This window comes from Equus caballus, chromosome 21, assembly GCF_041296265.1.
Source record: "Equus caballus isolate H_3958 breed thoroughbred chromosome 21, TB-T2T, whole genome shotgun sequence".
Lineage (NCBI taxonomy): Eukaryota > Metazoa > Chordata > Mammalia > Perissodactyla > Equidae > Equus > Equus caballus.
The window spans coordinates 17,367,724-17,386,783 of record NC_091704.1 but is presented as its reverse complement, the minus strand read 5'-3'; the positions used below and the strand labels follow the sequence as shown (position 1 = coordinate 17,386,783).

The 19,060-nt window shown below is 63.4% G+C and overlaps 2 protein-coding genes and 1 long non-coding RNA gene across 6 annotated transcripts; 1 reads left to right on the top strand and 2 right to left on the bottom strand.

Moving 5' to 3' along the window:
• Window positions 1–1,045: 1,045 nt before the first annotated feature.
• Window positions 1,046–4,902, bottom strand: IFI30 (IFI30 lysosomal thiol reductase). Of its 2 annotated transcripts, none has more exons than XM_023625483.2 (7): window positions 4,184–4,902; window positions 3,034–3,216; window positions 2,872–2,946; window positions 2,557–2,649; window positions 1,645–1,797; window positions 1,411–1,464; window positions 1,046–1,325 (listed from the first exon to the last, which is right to left on the bottom strand). In XM_023625483.2, exons 1-7 carry the CDS (start codon window positions 4,301–4,303, stop codon window positions 1,263–1,265), a joined length of 741 nt encoding a protein of 246 aa, XP_023481251.1. In that variant the 5' UTR covers window positions 4,304–4,902; the 3' UTR covers window positions 1,046–1,262. The 2 variants fall into 2 exon arrangements, with proteins under 2 accessions (XP_023481251.1, XP_070102723.1); XM_070246622.1 differs by having other exon boundaries at window positions 3,034–3,195.
• Window positions 4,903–5,000: 98 nt separating this feature from the next.
• LOC138919913 (uncharacterized) lies at window positions 5,001–5,748 on the top strand. Its single transcript, XR_011430476.1, has 2 exons — window positions 5,001–5,137; window positions 5,427–5,748. It is a non-coding gene; the product is annotated as an uncharacterized lncRNA (long non-coding RNA).
• Window positions 5,749–6,862: 1,114 nt separating this feature from the next.
• On the bottom strand, window positions 6,863–18,530 carry PIK3R2 (phosphoinositide-3-kinase regulatory subunit 2). Of its 3 annotated transcripts, XM_023625482.2 has the most exons (16): window positions 18,391–18,530; window positions 15,991–16,735; window positions 12,875–12,967; window positions 12,515–12,565; window positions 12,309–12,440; window positions 12,014–12,224; window positions 11,457–11,542; window positions 11,219–11,327; window positions 11,031–11,129; window positions 10,709–10,889; window positions 10,486–10,611; window positions 9,419–9,561; window positions 9,013–9,189; window positions 8,461–8,532; window positions 8,117–8,287; window positions 6,863–7,861 (listed from the first exon to the last, which is right to left on the bottom strand). In XM_023625482.2, the coding sequence occupies exons 2-16, from the start codon at window positions 16,310–16,312 to the stop codon at window positions 7,663–7,665; spliced, it is 2,172 nt and encodes a 723-aa protein (XP_023481250.1). In that variant the 5' UTR covers window positions 16,313–16,735; window positions 18,391–18,530; the 3' UTR covers window positions 6,863–7,662. The 3 variants fall into 3 exon arrangements, with proteins under 3 accessions (XP_023481250.1, XP_070102721.1, XP_070102722.1); XM_070246620.1 differs by lacking the exons at window positions 11,219–11,327; window positions 12,309–12,440; window positions 12,515–12,565; ... (1 more) ...; window positions 15,991–16,735; window positions 18,391–18,530 and having other exon boundaries at window positions 11,366–11,542; window positions 12,014–12,208; XM_070246621.1 differs by lacking the exons at window positions 11,219–11,327; window positions 12,014–12,224; window positions 12,309–12,440; ... (2 more) ...; window positions 15,991–16,735; window positions 18,391–18,530 and adding an exon at window positions 11,706–11,935 and having other exon boundaries at window positions 11,366–11,542.
• Between the last annotated feature and the right edge of the window lie 530 nt (window positions 18,531–19,060).

Sequence of the window (19,060 nt, the reverse complement as noted above, 5' to 3'; positions counted from 1 at the left end):
CTTGTCATTTATTTATCACGGGGTCTCAGCCACAGAACCGAGAAGGGTGGAGGGAAAGTGACTTCCTCCCCTGCAGCTGTGATCAGCAACTCTGTGACCGCGAGCGCCTGGGCCGAGGTCGGTCGGAGTTGAGATGCGCTGTGGATATGAACCACACACCGGTTAAGACTTTGCATCAAAAAGAACAGAAATGATCGCACTGAGATTTCTCATATCGATTATATGTTGAAATGATAATGTATCAGATACATATCAGGTTACATAAAATCTATTATTAAACTTAAAAAAAAAAAAAGCCAGGGGTAAAAAAAGGAACCACTCCTCTGCCTCTCGTGAAAAAGTCAGTTTTGCCTCTCTTTGCACCATCGTTTCAATATTCCTGATCTATAAATCTGCCTGTTCTCGGGTCCTCCTCAGAACAGCTGACCAGTTTCCCTCACTAATCACGAATTAAACAAAATCTTTAACTCGCGTTCGTTTTACATCAGCATGAGAACCATGAATTTTCCTTTCTGTGAAAGTTATCCTACAACACGCCCTGTTGTTCTCAGATGCCTCAGCCCGGCCTCCCAGCTCCAGTTTGTGCTGCTGGCCAGCCCTTTGCACTCTGTTGCCCTCTCCTGGAACATGATGATTTTTCCCAGTGAACACATTCTTCAAAACTCCCCAGACAAAGCCTCTGCCGCATTCTCTGGCCTTGCCTGGCCCCAGTTCACATTCTCTGGCTCAACCTGTATCACCCAGTGTCAGGTCAGCAAAAGGGGGTGGCAAGGCAGGGGATGTCTGTTGAATTAATGAATATATTTTATGCCTAATGAACTCCAAGTCACCCTTCAAAACCCCAGCCCCAATGCCCCTCTTCCCTATGCAGAGCCTTCACTCCCACTCTGGGCTCCTCCAGCCCTGGTCTCTCCCTCGGCCCATCCCCAGTACCATAGGACTCGAGATGTCTGTCTGGCTCTGCATCCCTGAACGGGGGCCTCCTCAGGGGTCCTAGCATTTGCGCAGGTGCAGAAGAGGGAAATTTGCTGACTTATCAAATGAATCAAGACATCCAGAAGTGTTTATTAAACTAGTTTCAATGTAGCACCATTCCCAGTGGGGCAAGACTCTTGATCTTGGGGCAGAATTTGAGTCTGGACTTCATGGAATGTGTCGAAGTTATCCGGATGCCGAGCAGTAGTTGCTGAGAGTCAGGGATCAGAAAGGCGAGGGTAGGGGGTCTGGCTCTTCCCCCTCCGCTCCCTCCTGGGGCAAGGCCATCACTTGAAGCAGACTTCCCTGTGGGAGCTGGCCATGAGCTGGCAGACGTCTGGCTTCTCGCCCTGGAGGAGATGGCAGTGAGCTGGGGCCCCGGAAGGAGACGTTCCCTGCCCCAGCCCAGCCCCTCTGTTCCGTCCCGCTGCTCACCTGGTACAACTGGCAGACGAGGTACAGGAGCTGGCTCTGATCCTTCAAGGGTTTCTGCGCAAAGCGAGACGGGAGGTCACACAGTCCCACCTGCCCCTCGCACATGTGCCCAGCCCAGAAGGGGCTGCAGAGAGCCCCCAGTCTGGCCCCTGCCTCCCACCTCCCTGACAGACAGGTGGGCTGTCCATCAGCTGGTCCCTGCCCGGGGCGAGCCAGGGCCGCGGGAGTGCTTACCCCGTTGACGACGACCCAGGGCACGTACTCATGAGGCGGCTGCAGAGCGTCCGTGAGCTGCGCATTGATGTGTAAGAGCTGCGCGCCACGGTCCCCTGTTGCACACTCCATGATGGCACCCGGGGACACCTTCGGGGCGTAGAGCTGCAGGCACTAGAGGAGGGGGGTGGTGAGCTGGCTGTTGCCTCAGCTTCCTCCCTGTTATCTTCCCAACGGTCCCCCCACTGACTCCCACGTCAAGCTTCTGTTTCCTCAGCGGCAACAGGGGACATTTGGGTCCATGGCAATGCAGCGATGCTGGCACACAGCGGTGCTTAACTCAATGCACGCCTGAGCAGAGGCCCCGGAAGCGCGGCCCAGGCAGCTCCTCCTCTGTAAGACCACACCCGCAGCCCCTGACCCACACAGTGGCTCACTTTCCTCAGCCCCTCTGCACACGCTGTTCCCTCCGCCAGACAAACCCTTCCTCCTTCTCCCCAGCATCTCCTGAATGTCTCCTCCTCTGCGCGCCTCCAGCACCTCTATGACTCTGCGGGTTGGGGGCGGCTCAGGGTGGCTCAGGTCTCTTGGGTGGCCCAGATGTTTGACAAATGAAGAAACGATCGGGGCAGATGAATCAGGCCTTCGAAGTTCCTTTTCATAATCGTCCAGGGAAGTAGGCAGGCCAGTCCTGTCGTCCCCACACCCCAGAGGAGGCGCATTATCTGTGTCCCTGCACATTCCTGTTTGTCCAAGCCCAGCTCAGGGGTGCCTCACCCAGGAAGCCCTCTCTGATCCACCCACGCCCCCATGAGATCCCAATTCAGGGCTGCACAGAGCGTGGCAGTCAGGCCAGAACTTGAACCTGGGTTTGTCTGGGTGCAGGGAAGGCCAGGGTCCCGCAACCCAGGGCTCATGAGGTGTATTGCTCACCGGCGCCAGGTTTTTCTCCATGTCATCCATTTCCTCCACGCAGACAATGGTCAGGAAGGCCAAGTTCTTTTCCAGCAGGTCCCACAGGCAGGCCTGGGGGTAGGGGTCAGGGGTGGGGAGGCAAGGACGTGAGGGGGGCTCACAGCACCCCAAGACCATTCTGGGGAAAACCATAGGTGTCCACTAATGAAGCAGTGAATGAAGCGTGGCTGAATGGAGGCAGAGGCGCAGGACGGAGCCGGCTCCAGTGCCCTCTGAGCCTTCCTCTCGGGCGTCTCCTGCTCTGGGGCCCCTCAGGAGTGGGGGGCCACTCACCTCCACCTTATTAAGCTTGCACTCCTCCTCGCCGTGCTGGCACGTGAACTCCCACTTGCCACTGACGTTTCGTTCCTGCAAGGCAGCGGGGTGAGTGCTGGCTGGCCCGCCTCATGCCTCCTCCCCTGGCCCTGGGTCTTGGTTTCCTCCATGCCCACGCACCTGGGCATTTCCATAGGGCACCAGCGTGACATTGAGAATCTCCAGGACCATCAGCCATGTCGGGAAGAGCTCTCGGACCAGGAAGGACCGGCAGCCGGGGCACAGCGCCTCATAGTAGAGGCTCACGTTGACGGGCGGGGGGTCCGACTTCCTGAGCAGCGTCTGCAGGCACAGGTCACCAGCCTGCACAGCAGGAAGGGTGTGAAGGAAGTCAGCCCTGCCCGGGGCTCTTGTGAAAAGGGAGCTGCAAACAGGTGCTCCATCTCGAATTCCTTCCAGACCTTGCTAGGTGGAATCCAGACCCTAAGCCTTTACTGTGCCCCTAAATCTTCCTAAATCTCAGTTTGTTTGCAAAATGGACGTGACAAAGATTTGCAAACAGTAGGCACTTAATGTATGCACAGCTCTTACTTTCCTCCAGGTAAGGTGAAATGCCTCGCCTGGGGGGACTGCATGCAGTAAGGACTCAAGGCATGTACATTCCTGGGCGTTGCCCTCAATCCTGCCTTCTCAGGAGTGCATACCACAGGAGACTAATGCATGCTCAATGGTGGCCACTTCATCCCCAGAGCCTTGGCCCTGAGCTGAGCAAAGCCCTATATCCGCGCTGCCGCCTTGTTTATTCTTCCTCTCCACGGGCCCAAGCCTACTGCAGAGGCGGTGCCTAATACGTGCTGACTTCCTGCTCCAGCTGCGGCGGGGCGGGCGGCCCGGGGCTGTGGGGCCTGAGCGAGTCTCTCGGCCTCCGGGCATCCGCGCGATCCGCACCAGACACCCGCGAGCCTTGCCCCGGCCGGGACGCACCTAGCAGGCGGCGCCTAACGAACGCCGGGGCCCGGCAGGCTGATCTGGGCTCCCCCGGGCCCGCAAGAGGAGCCCCCATTCCCGCCCCAGAGGTACACAGTAGGTGCTCAATGCACCCCCGGGCAGGACGGGCTGGGGTGGGGAGAGCAGCTGAGCGTCTCAGACGCGAGATGGGGAAGCGAAACAACTCAGAGTGTGGCCGCAGGGCTGCGCGCGGGACACGGGGTTTCGGCACCGGCCGGGGCGGCGTCCCCTGCGGAGCCCGGTCTGGCCCGGCTAAGCTTGGGGAGGGGGCGCCGCCTGCCCCCGGTCCCCGCCGGCCCGCCCGCCGCGTCGCCGTCCCTACCTTGCAGGCGGCCGCCCCCTCGGGGAGCGTTTCCAGCGGGGACGCCCGGGCCGCCGCGGGGACTTCCAGCAGCAGCAGCAGCAGCAGCGGCAGGAACGGCAGGAGTGGCGACCAGGCCATCACGGCGGGGACAAGTGTTCAGCGGCGAGAGCAGCAGCCCGGGAAGGAGCCGCCTTTAACCGGGCGGTGGCCCAGCCCCCAGGCCGGACCCGCCCCCGTCCACGCCCCTCGGGCCCGGGCTGGCATCTCTAGGTGTCTCTACTCTCTCCGGTCGCCCTTCCCACCCCGACCACCACGGTGCCCTGCCAGGTGCTGGGCCCCAATCATGAGGCGCCCCACCCGCTGCGCAGACAGCCTCGGCCGGGCACGTGAGGCTGGGGCGAGAGCACCTTGAGCCAAGGTGGGGTGGCGGCTTGACAGAGAGAGACACGGAGCCTGGAGCGACAGGAGGGTCTCCAGGCGCCCACGGACGCCTCTGTCGGCGGGCAGGGTGATCCAGCCCGGTCCCTAGCCCGGGGACCCCGTATCCCCACCCTGCGCTCTAATGGGGGGCCATCCCCTACCTGGGAGCAGGACAGGGGCTGGGCAGCCTGGCCCCCTCCCCCTAGCCTGGTCCAGGGCGCCCTCACTCTGAACTCACTCGACGTGCCATGGCCTCCTCCCCACCTCAGGCCCCCAGCCGCGACGCTGCAGACCCACAAAGGCTGCCGGGCTGACTCAGGCTTGGCCACAGCTGGGCCAGAAAGCAGAAGCCAGTGCGGGGAGGGGCGCCTCACTTCTCAGGGCTCCCCCACCCTGGCTTCAGGGGCAAGGAGAGCTGGCCTTCCTTGTTCCCACTGTCCAGACCTTTGGGGGGGCATCCCGGCCCTCCGTGAGCTCCATCGGGGGAGAGAAGCCGCAGGTGGAGCAGTAATGTCCTGAAGCCATATTATGTACCCGGAGGAGGGTGGCCAGGTAGGAACCAAACCCCGGGGGAGTCAGCCAGACCCTGGCTGGCCCAGCACCGTGGGGGCCCCCTGAGGGATGGAGCCTCAGCTTCCCCTTCTGGAAGATAGGAAGAGTCAGGTTTGGGGAATAAAGCCACTATGGAGGGCTCAGAGGCAGGAGAGCTGCCCAGGCTGGGGGTCGGGGGCACAGGTGGGCCTGGGAGCCTGGGAGGGTGTTGACAGGGCCAGCAGCGCAGGCCCCGGCAGAGGAGAGTCCCCATGAAGGCTAGGGGAATAACCCGCCGCCATGTTTGCAGGGCCTCAGATGCCACGCGCTGCAGGATGATCCCACAGGAGGAAACGCCCAGACCTGCGCTGGAACGCAGTGAGTCCGCAGCTCCGCAGCCACGTCCCCTCCAGTGCTGCGTGTCCACGTTGACGGCAGCAGGTTCGGGAGCCGGGGTTTCCCTAAGTCCCCTTGGCAGGACGATTCCCCCATCTTGTCCCTTTGGACCCTTTGCAAAACCCATTTCCTTCATGAAGCCCCCGTAAGACCAAGCAGCATAACTTTGGGGAGTGTGTGTGCTTGCCCTGTGATGGGCAGGTTGGAAGAAACACCAATAAATATAATTGCTACAATTTCTCTGGTGGTTTCTCAGCACCAGCCCTGTTGGACATGTTCCTAAGTGTAACCTCACCCAGTTGGTCATGGAACCCTCAAGGACATCCAGTTGGGTGACTGAGCCCACTTGGTAAGAGGAAACTGAGCATCAGAGAGGCGAGGCGACTTTCTCTAGGAAACACAGCTGGCGGTTGGTGCGGGCACTGGCCAGACGCTGTGTAGACTGTTATCTTCTGCCACCAGTCTCAGCCCAGCTGGGGCCCTGCGACCAAGGTGTCCTTCATCCTGTGACCACCCACGCAATGAGTGAAGACCACAGGGGAGGCACATCTGGGCTGTGGTTATTTATGGGGTGCCCCCTGACTGGGCACCCAGTGGGGACCATGCTTAGGAAGTCCTGGGGGCTCTGAGGCCAAGGGAGGCAGCTCCCGTCCCCCTGAGAGTCCAGCAGGAGAAATGGGTCAGAGTGCCGCTTTGCTTGGTCATTCACCCGGGCTGCCCCAGGCATGCTGGGCCCTGACAGGTGCTGCAGGGGGAGGGGAGGACAGAAGGCTCCCAGCCCTGGGGGAGGGCCAAAGGACAGGGACCTTCGTGGGGGGAGGTGAGGGGGAATCCAGGTCAAAGATTCCGTGAGGACCCAGCTCAGTGTCCCCTGGGACCTAGTGGTCTGAGTGTCAGGGGCAGGTGTGGAGAGAGAGTGTCAGCAGGGAGGCACTGGCGCTGAGGACATCAAGGACACGGGAGACCCCTCTAGGTGGCATGGGAGGGGTTGTGACTATTGACCCCACATGGCAATGAGAAAGCTGCATATCAGAGGGGAGGTGACTTTCCCCAGGGCACCGCTGTGGCCCAGTGCTGGGACTCAAACCTGGGGAGGCCAGCCTGGAGGCAGTGAGGAGCTGAGCCCAGGCCGGGGGTCTCCTGAGCAGGCCACAGTGTGGGCAGAGCTCAGGGCTGAGCCTCTCGGCTGTGTGACCTGGGGCAGCTCTCAACTGCCCTGGACAGGAGTGGCTAAACTGGGGTGGCTGGCGTCAGCCCTGGTAGGCACAGGGTGTGTTGTCACCCCAGGAGGCCAGGGCCCCGGCACACAGTGGCTGCGGGGAAGCCCCGTCGCCGACGAGAGAAGCGCCATCGTGTTCAATGTTTTATATCCATATCAGTATCAACGTCCCATACAAAACCCGCCGGGCGAGCCGAGCAGGCGGGAGGGTCCGCGGGTGGTGTAGAAAACCAGGGCTCTCATCCCAAAAGAGGAGAGGAAAGGGGGCTTTACAGTCAAGGAGAAATAAAATCAGAACCCAGCATGATCGGAGGCCCCAACTGGGCGCGCAGCAGGGGCGCGGGCGCGGGGAGGCAGCCCCTACAGCGCCGGTGGCAGCGCCCCGCAGGCCACGGGCCCCATGGGGCCGGCTCCCAATCTTATTTTTAATTATCTTTTTTTTTCGGGGGTATTTCTCGGCAGCAGCCCCATTGTGGGGATAACCCAGTGGCAGGTTTCACTTCAGGGTTTGGAGGGGAAGTTGGGGGCTGTGGGGCGGGTCCCGCCCAGCCCCAAATGTCACAGCCGAGGTTCTTGGAAGTGGCCAAGCGAAGTTCCTTCCTGCCCTGACCCCACGTCTATGGCTTAAAAATCGGGGTGCCCAGGCTGGGGCCGCGCAGCCCAGGGGCTTCTGTAAACATGGCAGGTGCAGCCAGGTGGGGCTTCGGGGACCCCGGGGGCCCCGGCTCGGAGTGCCAGAGCCGTGGGCAGGGCAGTGTCCGTGGGGGAGGGCAGTCCGAGGTCGGGGAGGCAGGAACCCCAACACAGAGGCTTAGGAGAGAGAGCAAGAAAGACAGAGAGACAGGAAGGAGGACGGAGAGGTGGGGACGGAATAGACCGAGAGAGGGGGACACAGGCAGCCGGGACGAGGGCGCGGAGGGCGGGCGGCGGCTCAGCGCGCGGGCGCGGGCGCGGGCGCGCGCACCGGGTGGGCGAGCGTGACGGCGAGCGCGTCGTTGTGCTGCAGCAGCGACGTGTGCTGGTAGTGCAGCACCAGCTCCCGCAGCGAGCCGTACAGGTTGTAGGGCTCCGCGAAGCCGAAGCCCGTGGCCGTGCGGTAGATGACGCAGTGCTTGGTGTCGCCGTCCACCCTGCGGGGCGGGCCGGGGCCAGTTAGCGGGCCGCGGGACTCTCCCCCCAGACTCGCATTTCCCCATTTCCTGGATTCCGACCTGGTCCAGACCCGCCGCCTCCTGCCCGGACACTGTCCCAGCTCCCTCCGCGGCCCCAACGGTCCCTTGGCCCTGTGGCAGCCATGGGGGATTTCTATCCAAGCCAGGCAGAGTAGGTCTCCGGGAATGCGCCATCCCTCACCCCTTCAGTGCACCGCGCCCCCAGGAACTCACACCACCGAGCAGGCATAGCAGCCCCGCTGGCTGCTCTCGCGGATGAGGAAGGTGCCATCCCGCTTGCCACTCAGCATTTCTTCGGCCTGCGTGCGGTTGATCTTGCCCACATACCACGTGCGCTCCTCATGGTGGGGGAGGTCCTCCTCATCCTCCATCAGCGCATATTGGCTGTGGGGGAGGCAGGGAGGGGCCTTGGTCACGGATGCGCCAGCCTCCGAGGCGCCCCCTGCCGCCTGGACCACGCTCCTTCCCTGGTGAACTCCTACTCATTCTGCAAAGCCCACCAAAAACGACCTCTCCTCTGGGAAACCCTCCCTGGGTCCCTCCAGGTGGTCACTCACTCCTCAGTCTCGTTTTTGATCCCCAACCACTCGTTGATTTTCTTCTGCCGGGCGCCTTTCTGGGTAAGCCACCTGCGGGAGAGGAAAGGCGGCTTGAGCGCTGCGCCAGTAGGGGACGGCAGGCTGCAGCACGGCAGGGCGAGCCCACAGCAGGCAGCCAGCCGGGCGCCAGGCCAGGACGGACCTAGGAGCGCAGGTTCTGATGCGATACGCCCGGCTGCCACAAGGGGTCAGGCTCTGCCACACGCCCGGTTCACGGCCAACACTGACCGAGGCCGAACGAGCCCCCTGTAAGCGGAGACCCGAGGACTTGCGGAGGGCAGGAGGGCGCAGAGCTACCGGGCGGCCCCCAGCGCCGGTCCCACAGTCGGGGAGGGGACCCGGCCCCACGGGACTGGGGCCTGACGGAGAGGGGGGAGCTCCAGGGCAGACGAGGGTCTGGGGGGCTGGGCGGGGCCCCCTGGTGGACATAGGGAGAGGGAGACCCCTGCGGAGCCCACCTGAGCAGGAGCCCCGCACCAAGGGCCCGCGGGCGCGCCGCCGGGCACTCACACGAGGTACTGGTCTCGGATCTTGCGCAGCTGCATGAGGTCTGGCTTGAGGCTGTTCATGCGCTTGTCAATCTCCCGGTTGTCTGAGGCCTGTGCACGCAGCTCCTGCTCCAGCTTTGTGCGGCTCTCGTGGATCTCAGCGATGCGAGACTTGAGCCGCTCTGAGTTCAGCAGGATCCTGTGAGAGGTGTGGCTCAGAGGCTTCAGATGGCTGTCAGCCTCCAAACCCTTGCACATGCTGTTTCCCTTACTTCTTTCTGGCAAACTCCTATTCAGCCTTCAAAACCCATTTCAACTGACCCTCCCTCCCCCTGGAACTCAGGCTGCCCCCTCTATTTCCTTTCTTTCCCCACTTATACTGTGCCAGATCAGGGTAGAGTAGGGCAGGACAGAGGAGCCAGGCTCACCTTTGCATCTCCTTCTCATTGCCCTCACGCCGGAAGCGCTCCAGATATTCCTTGCTGCACTTCTCTTGTGTCTGGCCCTGCTCTTCAAAGATCTTAATCGTCTCATTGAAAGCTTCAATTGCTGTGCGCTTCATCTGCAGTTCCTGGAGAAGGGGGTGAATCTTAGCACCTCCTGGGACTCCTCACTAGTCCCTCATGAGGGGAGAAAGTAAATCCCAACTCTGATATGGACACTTCCCTCAAGCTGGTCACTCCAACAGGCTCATCATTCCTCAAGCTCCTACTGCACCAAAGGAACTCTTATTCAGCTGTCAAAACCCTACTCCCCAAATCCACTCTTGCTTTAGATCCTTGGGGCACCTTACAAACACCTGAGCATGCTAGTACTGTTGAGAATCAATGATGACTCTAGTTGCTACAGTTCATGGGTCTCCTTCTCAGGGCAGACGCTCCACTGAGCACTTTCCATGCATCACCTCACAGAACCTGCCAACAGCCTCCCACCAAGTCAGAACTATTAATGGGGAAAAGAAGCTCAGGGACCTAAGTCATTCCAAGGCCACAATGTTCCTTAACTGATCCCAGACAGGCGTCTTGTTCATTCAGAGCACTGGCTGACCCGTCAGTAAGAGGGGGAGACAGGAACTCTCCGCCCGAGGCAGGACATCCGACCGGAACGAGGTGCACATCAACTTGCAGAAGAGGTTTATCAGCACCATCCTCGGGAGCCACCCGCTCTCCCCCCCGTCTCCGGCACGCTGCCCTCCCCGGGCCCTCATGCCCCTCAGCCGCGGTCACGCCTCCAGCATGTCATCATCACCCCTTCGCATACCGTCCAGGTTGAAGGGGGTGAACAGGGGACTAAGACCCAGGGTTCCGGTTTACAGGTGGGGAAACGGAGGCCCAGAGAGACCCAGAGGCTCAACTGACACGCCGCCCCGGGAGGCCGTGGGGCCTCCTCATCTGTTCGGCCGGGTCTGTAGCCGCATGCGCTCCTTGCTGTGCTCTGGGGCAGTCCCGGTGCCAGGAGCCTGCCCTGTGCCAGGGCGGCCACGTCTCCCTGGTACCTGGGAGGTGCGCGTGTACTCCTCGTACAGCTGGTCGTACTCGCGGCTCTTGTCCTGGTACTGCTGGTGGTAGACCCTGAGCTGAGCACCCACCGCCTCCACGCTGTCCTCCTTGACGATCTGGTCCTGGGGACACACCAGTGCCATCAGGGCAGTTCCCTGGGACTCTGAGGCCCGGGCCGGCCAGATGCTGCCCCCCCCAGCTCCCGCCCCGGCCCCGGACCTGCTGGTACTTGGACACGGGGTAGAGGAGCCGCGTGTCCAGTTTGGCGTTGTACTGGGCCAACGACTCATGGCGGTAGTGGGTGATGAGATCCACCACGGAGCCGAAGGTCAGCGGCTCCGAGAAGCCATAGTGCCCGTCACGGTGGAAAACTTTAATCAGCTTGTTGTTCCCGCCTTTCCTGGGGGTGGGGAGAGGGGTGTCGGGCTGGAGGGACCCCTAGCCTTGACCCCTAGGCCCAGCTGGACATCACACACGTCCTGCCTACTTAGGGGCCCTCCCTCCTGCCTCGCCCCCTCAGCCCTGGAGGGACAAGGCCCACCTGAGGGTCAGCGTGTACTCCCCCTGGATCTTGCTGGAGGCATCTCGGACCAGAAAGGTGCCATCAGGCGTGTCCCGGAGTTTCTCATTCACCTCCTCCCTGTGGGGACACCGACGATTGGGGCCACCCACCTGGAGACCCTGTCCTTCAGGCCCTGCCCACCACGCAGCCTCGTGCCACAGCCCTACCTGGAGATGTCGCCCCAGTACCACTCAGCATCCTGCAGGGAGGGCAGGCTCCCCCCATTGGCCACACCTGTGGGGGCCGGCTTTGCCTTGGGGGGTTTAGGTGGTAGTGCTGGGGGACAGGAAAACAAACGCACATTGAGCACTTACTGTATACTGTGGCCAGCTCCCACTCCAACGGCGTCTGCTGATACCGCCATTCAGGGTCCCCAACAATAAGAAATAACACAAGGGGGGTCACCTGGGGGTGCCACCTCCTGCTCCTCCAGATGCTCCTGAAGCAACTTCTCCACCAGCAGCCCTGGGAAGTCTGGGCCGGGCTCAGTGCTAGGGGAAGAGCAGTGCGTGAGCACTGGGTCAGGTGCTGGCACGCCTAGGGGCAGGGAGCGGTGAAAGCAAGTGCACGGAAGAAGGGGAGATGTCGCAGGCAGGTGCAGGGAACCAAATCTTGTTTACGTATATGCAGTAAGTGCTCAACAAAGTCTCATACCACGACCGAATAGGAGTCCAGCACCCGGGACGAGGAGAACAGAAGGGAAAGTGCAGACACCACCCGCGTGCCTCCACTGTGGTCTGGGCCTGCTCAGCCTGCGTCCCAAGCCCTGTGGAGGTCTTCCCAGAGCCCAGCTCCCAGCCCTCATTATCTTTCCTGTCCTCCGCCAGCACAACAGCCCCGGGCCGGGCCGGTCCACATTCCTGCCGGAGCGCCCGCAGCCCTCCTCGGCCCCGCCCCGCCCCGCCCCGCCCCGCCCCGCCCCGCCCCTCGCGGCTCGGCCCCGCCCCGGCGCGCCGGCTCACCCGTCGGGCGCGCCCCCTGGCGGCGGCGAGGGCGGCGGCGCGCGCAGCAGCAGCGGCCCGAAGGCCGCGCCCAGCGCGCGCACGGCGGGGCCCGGGGCGGGGGCGCGCCGCGCCAGGCGGCCCAGGTGCTGGAGCAGGAAGCGCAGCGTGAGCGCGCGGTGCAGCGGCAGCGTCGGCGGCTCCAGCGCCGGTCCCACGGGCCCCGCGGCCTCTGCGGACACACGGCCGGGGCGGGTGAGCCGGCGCCCGCCGCCCCGCCCCGCCCCGCCCGCCGGCCCGCCCGACCCCGGCTCACCCCTCAGGGCCCGGTGCGCCTCGGCCGCCGCCTCGGGCGTCACGAGGGGCGCGGGCAGCGCCAGCAGGAAACCCTTGACGCCGTCTGACAGAGCGGCCGCGTCCCACTGCTCCACGTCGCTCAGGGACCAGTCTGCGGTGCAGGGGACACGCGGGTGAGCTGGCCGGCCGCCTCGTCCCCCACCCGCCTGGGGAAGCTCCCCTCACCTGTGCGCGGGGCGGGCGGCTCCGGCCTGTAGAGGGAGTCACCGTCTAGCCCTGGGGGGAAGGGGAAGGGCGGCAAGACCCGCTCTCAAATGCTGCCCCGACCCCATGGGGGCCTGGGGTGGTTACTCAACCTCCCAGAGAGGAGAGCAGAAGGAGGGGAGGGCACAAGCAAGGGGTCAGTGTCCACATTCCCATACCCCCGGGAGTCACTCCTTCTGCAATTCAACATGGAAGCCCAGGGCATCCAGGTTCGGCCTCCTCCCATGCAGAGTGAGCCTAGCAGCGCTTCGTGGGGATGAGTTGCCCGTCACTGGAGGTAAGCAAGCAGAACCTAGGGGTTGCAGCCAGGCCGAGGCTCACCTGTCTGCTCAATGGCTTCCACGAGCTTCACCAGGATGGGAGGAGCCGCATCAGGTGGGGAGAACTGCTCAGGCAGGTCGGGGAGTGTGAGGCCTGGCAGGAGGGGACAGCACATTGGCAGGGTTCCTGGAAGGACCCCAGCCGCTCTCTTCGCCTGCTGCATCTCAGCTTGCACAGCTCCAGGCAGGGCCCGGCTCAGGCAAGTGCCTGGCACGTGGACCACCACCTGGGGAGGCCAGAGGTCCTACTGGTGAGGCAGGGAGGGCCAAGTTGGTGGGAAACAATTTTCTGGGTTAAGATACCACTTCACACAACTTCAGAGACCAGGTAGAGCGGGTTGATTAGTGTCCCACCAAATGGATGTGCACATCCTAGTCCCTGGCACCTGTGAAAGGGACCTTATTTAGAAATAGGGTCTTCGCAGATATTCTCAAGGTAAGGATTTCGAGACGACATCGTGGATTTAGGGCTCTAACTCCAACAACTGGTGTCTTTCTAGGAAGAGAAGGCCACGTGAAGACAGAGGCAGGGACTAGGGTGACGTGGCCACAAGCCCAGGACGCCTGGGGCCCAGAAGCAAGGCAGGCCCCTCCCCTTGAGCCTCCAGAGAGAGGGCAGCCCTGAGACACCTGGACTTGGGGCTCTTGGCCCCCAGGCCGTGAGAGGAGAAACTGCTGTTGTTGGGAGCTCCTCACAGCAGCCCAGGGACAGCACACAGCAGGCTGAGGCACTGCCAGTGCTCGCTGTGCAGCCTCAGGCACAGGACGCGCCCTCTCCACGCCTCAGTTTCCTCAACTGAGAAAATGACCGATGGCGTCATCGCTCCCTTAGTGGGAACAACAAAGTGGTTGAAAAGAACAAATGGAAAATAGCGCTGCTCTGGCTCAGAACACCTTACTCCAAGGTCCTTTCTCCATTTTCTATGTCATTTTGCGTTTAAAAAATTATTTCCCCCTTTTTAAAAAGTTGAAGCCCCCCCAGCGGCGCCAGGGGCCCCCCAGGCCCAGCCCCCCAGCCCTGTGTCTCCCCGCACGGGCTCTTTGTGTTGAGGCGCTCTGCGGCCTCACCACGCCACCTCGGATGCGCTCTGGCCCCCGGCAGGGACGCCCTGGCACACGGCAGGGGCAAGCCGGGGCCTGCGGGCCTCCCTGAGTGATGGGCCAGGTGGCGCTGTAAGCTGGAGAAAGGCCCAGCTGCGTTGAAAACGCCAAAAAAAGTGAAAGAACAACGAGAGAGGAGGTGGGCGAGGCTCTGGCTGGTGGGGGGCCGCGGTTCTGAAACTCAACTCTGAAACTTGCCTGTGACCAGTCTGCAAAATGGGGAGGGCGGTTGCGTCTGACCAGGCGGCCCCATTTTACAGACAAGGAACTGAGGCTCAGAGAGGGGTGACCTCCGCCTGGGTGCACAGCCAGGCAGAGGCCCAGGCGACACTGGGTCTGGACCCAGCTCCCTGCGTGGGGCTGAACGGAGGTGGCAGAGGCAGCCGCAGCGCGTCTGCTGGTCTCAGGGGCCCGGAGCGGCAGGGCCTGAAGGCACAAGAGGACCCGTCCTGTTTCCAGATGTTCCAGATGGGGAAACTGAGGCCTGGCGAGGGCCGGCCCCAGCTGATGGCACAGAGCCCTCGCAGATTTGGAGGGCAGGGCCTGGCCGGGCGGCCACCCTGAGTGGGGATGTGTGTGGTGCCTGGACGCAGGCCAGGCAGGGGAGGGAGGTGGCTGTTACGAGGGGGAGAGGCAGATTCTGGCTGGGAGCCCGGATGGGGCTGCCGCCTGCTCCTCTGGGCCGAGGCAGGACGCAGGCTGGCCCCGGAGACACCAGATGCTGCCGGGAAGGCCCAAGCCCGTGCCACATGGCCTCCACACCCCTTTGCACCCCGTGCCGTGGGCCTCTGGCCTGATCCTCTGGGCATCAGTGTCCCGTGAGCACAAAGCCAGGCAGGCCATCGGTCGGGGCCGCGGGGCGTCCAGGGCCTTGGCCTTCATGGGCGAGCGACCTGTGCAAGTGGTGGACCCCTGCCCCTCAGCCTCCCTGTCTGTACACAGGGCCTCACGGGGCTGCTGGGGGGTCAGAGCACCCCCTCCCCAACACCTCAGCCTCAGTTTCCCTGGCTGGAACTTGTGGCCCCTGCCCAGCCATTTCAGCGTGCGCTCAGTGTCCTCGATTCTCCACTCCCAGCACAGCCCCTGGAAGTAGGGCTGGCCGAGTGTCTCTGGGGAGGAATGTAGGGTTCCCACACCCTGCTGTGCTGTGTGGCCTTGACGGAGCCTCCCACCCTCTTTAGGCTTTGTGGCTGCCTTCCTTTTGGAAACTGGGTAAAATCGGGTCACAAAGGTGGTTCCTCAGGGGACCCTGTCTGCAAACCCCAAGATGAAGCTAAATTAAGCCTCTGAACCCTACTGAACACTCCCCATTGTCCTCAAAACGACTCCCAGGAAGTCGCCGAGGCTCGGCCCCTTCTCCCTCGCTCTGCCTACTAGCTGCTCCCTGAACCTGCCATGACATTCCCACCTCATGGCCTGGGCCCTTGCTGTGCCCCCACCCTGGTGCCCTTCACTCCCAGCTCTCCCCATGAGAGGCTCCTTCTTCCCAAATGTGTCGTCATTCAAGCACATTCTGGGGCCGGCCCGGTGGCGCAGCGGTTAAGTGCACATGTTCTGCTTTTCAGTGGCCCGGGGTTTGCTGCTTCTGATCCCAGGTGCAGACATGGCACCGCTTGGCAAAAACCATGCCTTGGTAGGCGTCCCACGTATAAAAGTAGAGTTAAGATGGGCACGATGTTAGCTCAGGGCCAGTCTTCCTCAGCAAAAAGAGAAGGATTGGCAATAGTTAGCTCAGAGCTAATCTTCCTCAAAAAAAAAAGGGCACATTCTTGTCACTTCTCGAACCAGAAGCCCCATGAAGGCAGGGCCAGGCTAGAGTCGGCTGCTGTGTTCCCAGTGCCTTGGACTATGCCCAGCCCATGACGGCAGTGCATCAACACTAGGCAACTGATCAAATGTCCTTATTCCTCCTCCCCTGGAAGAGGTACCACTGCCTCACTGCAAAGAAGAGGAAACCGAGGGTCTGAGGGGACCCCTCCACCACTACCCCCACCCAGTCCCCTGCCTGCTGCTCACCTGGCTCCGGGGGTCCATCTCGGGGCCTGGCAGGCAGTGGGCGGGGGCCTCGGGGGCGAGGGCCAGGCCGGGCCAGGGCCACGGGCCCCAGGAACTCAACGTAGGTGCCGGGGAAGTCGCCACGCTGCCGCGTGCGCTCGTTGAAGCCAGGCATCCAGCCCACACTCTGCGGGCAGCGCTCACTGCCCTCCGCCACGCCCAGCGCCTGCAAGGCTGCCCGGCTCACCACCAGCACGTCGCCCGGCAGCAGCTCTAGGTCCTCGGGCCGCTCCCGGCGGAACCGGTAAAGCGCCCGGTATTGGAAGCCTTCAGCACCAGCCATGGCCGGGCAGGGTGGGGTCTGGATGGTCAGGTGGCTGCTCAGGGCCCCAGTGGCCCCATCAGCTGGGCGGGGGCTGGGAGGGTCCGCGGGGTCAGCTTGGGGCGCTCAAACCTCTGTTTCCACCAAGAAGTTAACAGATGACCACAGGGGACGCTCACGCCTTGCTTCCCACTATTACTCCATGACCCTGACAAAGGTCACTCGTCGCTCCGCCCACCATTCGTCAACTGGTGGGAGGGGGTCAGCAGCGCCGTCCCAGGTCACTCAGCTGCTGCGTCCCCCCTCAATCTGTAGGGCCGGGCGAGGCCACTCACTCCCTCACGTGGGCAGCCATCGGCTCCCAAGGCTGGCGCCTCTTCCAGCTGCGCCAGATGAGGGGGCCGAGAACACAGGCTGTCACCATGCTCTGCCGGGGACGCCGACCTAGGGGCAATGGCAGGACAGGGTCAGCTGGGTTGACACCTCCAACGCAGAGATGGGCCCCAACCCTAGGGGGGACTCCCCTGACTCAGTGGGTAACCCCGGGCCAGTCCCTGCCCGTCTCTGGGCCTCTTTCCCCAGCTGTAAGAAGAGCCCTCCCTCAGGGTTCTTGGGAGCAAAGCTGTTCATTGTTTGTTAGAGATGGGGAAACTGAGGCTCCGAGCAGAGAGGTCTTTATCAGACCACTCAGTGGACCAGGAAGCCAGGACTCAAAAGCCGTGATCCGTCCAACGCCAGGGCCAGGATGGATGAGAAGAGGCAGAGGCCACATGGCCAGGGCGGGCAGGGGCGGTGGGATGCTGGGGCTGCTGTGGGAGCCCTGAGGAGGGCACGCCGCTGAGCACATGGCGAGGCAGCAGAGGCACAGAGGGGGTCCAGGCAGAGACCCCAGCACAGGCAAAGGCCTAGAGGCCAGCCCAAGCAAGTAGGTCTCTGATCTCTGCAGGGGAGGAGTGGACAGCGGGTCGGGCCGGGCTCCGTGTGGGGCCCACAGTAGGTACCCAAAACCTGAGGGGGCCTTAGCCCCGGGGTAGACAAGGAGCCAAGACAGGGTGGACGGGAAAAGCACTGCGCGGCCAAGGGGAGGCTGCTGGATGCAGGGCGACGACCACTCCCAGGGAGCCCCCGGTAGGGAGACAGCCCGGCTCCGACGTTCCCAGCCTCGGCCCTGCAGGCTCAGCTCTGCCAGAGGTCGGGGGGCGGCGGCTGCTTTCCCAGAGGGCGGGGCCGCACGGGGGACGCGAGCGCGCACCGGCCGGAGGCAACAGCGCTCGCCAAGGTTGACAGCGGAAAGCTGCTCGCCCGGAGTTCGGGTGGCTGCAGGAAAGCCGCCGGCCACGCCGCGCCCCGAGTGCCAGGCAGAGGGTCGGGGCTATTCCTGGGCCACGGGGAGCCAGGAGGTGTCCGAGCAGGGAGGAGAGGCTCCACACTCCGGGGCGCCCCAACTTACCCGCTCCCTGGCCCCTGTACCCCATTCTACAGGTGGGGAAACTGAGGCCTAGAGAGGGGACGTCCAGGAAAACGCCTGGATCCGCTTGGCCGCCCGCCTCCGCGCCCTGGCGTGCACACGTCTGCACACGCCCGGGTGTGCGCGCCGGGGCCCCAGCGCTCCCTGAATCCAAGAGGCGGGCGCAGGGGCCGGGCCTGGCAGGGGGCTCGGCACGGGGACGCAGGGCCTGCGCGCTCACGCGTGTTGAGACGCGCACGCAGGCCTGCGTGGACCTCGCAGCCCAGCCCAGGGCCCCGAAGTGGAGTCGAACCCCGACCCTCTTGCACCCCACTCTGCTCCACACAATGCCTGGGCGCCCTCGTTAGTGCTCGACACCCCGCTCCCGGCAGGGCCTCCCTCCGCTCGGGGCCGCGGCTCCAGGCCCTCATCTCTGCCTGGGGACCCCCGATCGGCGCCCCCCGTCCGGGGCCGGCGGCACCGCTGCAGGTCGAGCCAGAGGCCTTCCCGCTCCCTGCGGCCCCAGTTCCCTCGGGCCCGCTGCCGCCCCGCGCTCGCGTCCTGGCTTCCACCGGGGCCCCACGCTCTGCCCGGGCGCCCCGCATCGGAGCGCACCCAAACCCCGCCTGCCACGCCGCCGGCCCGGACTCGCCTGGTCGCGGCCGCCGCCGCCGCCGCGGCCGCCGTCACGCCGAGCGGAGCACGACCCGTGGCTCCACCGCGGCCGCCGTCGCCGCTGCCGCGGGATCCCCGCCTCCGCCGCCGCCGCGGTTCCGAACGGCCGGGCCCGCCCCCGGCGGAAATGGCCGAAAGTATTCGGGACGGAGGGGCGAAGAGAGGAGGAGGCGGAGCCAGGGGACGCCCGACTGATTCCGGAAAGAGCCGAACGTACTCCCGCGGGAGTGGAGGGTAAAGAGTGGTCCGAGACAACCGATGATTTCCGGAAATAGCCGAGCGCACTCGGGTCAGAAGAGCGATCCGAGGCTGGGCTCGGCGGGGCTTGGAGGCGCCCGAGCGATTCCGGAAATGGCCGAGCGTGCTCCAGCAAGACTCGGCCAACAGAGGCTGAGTCCTGAGACCGCGAAGGGCTTCTGGAAAGAACCAAGTGTTCTCGGTCCCAAATGAGGCCCTAGGAATTTAGACCCAGAGGCGACCCCCAGCTTCCAGAAATTGCCGAAGCATGGACGGCTCCAGAGGGGGGGTGAGGCTACCCCGAGCTTAGGGAACAGGGGGCAGCGGAGTGGGGAGAGTGCTCGCCACAGATAGCTGAGCTTTTCAGGAACAGCCGAATAAGCTGAAGTCTGAGGATGAGCTTGTGGTTG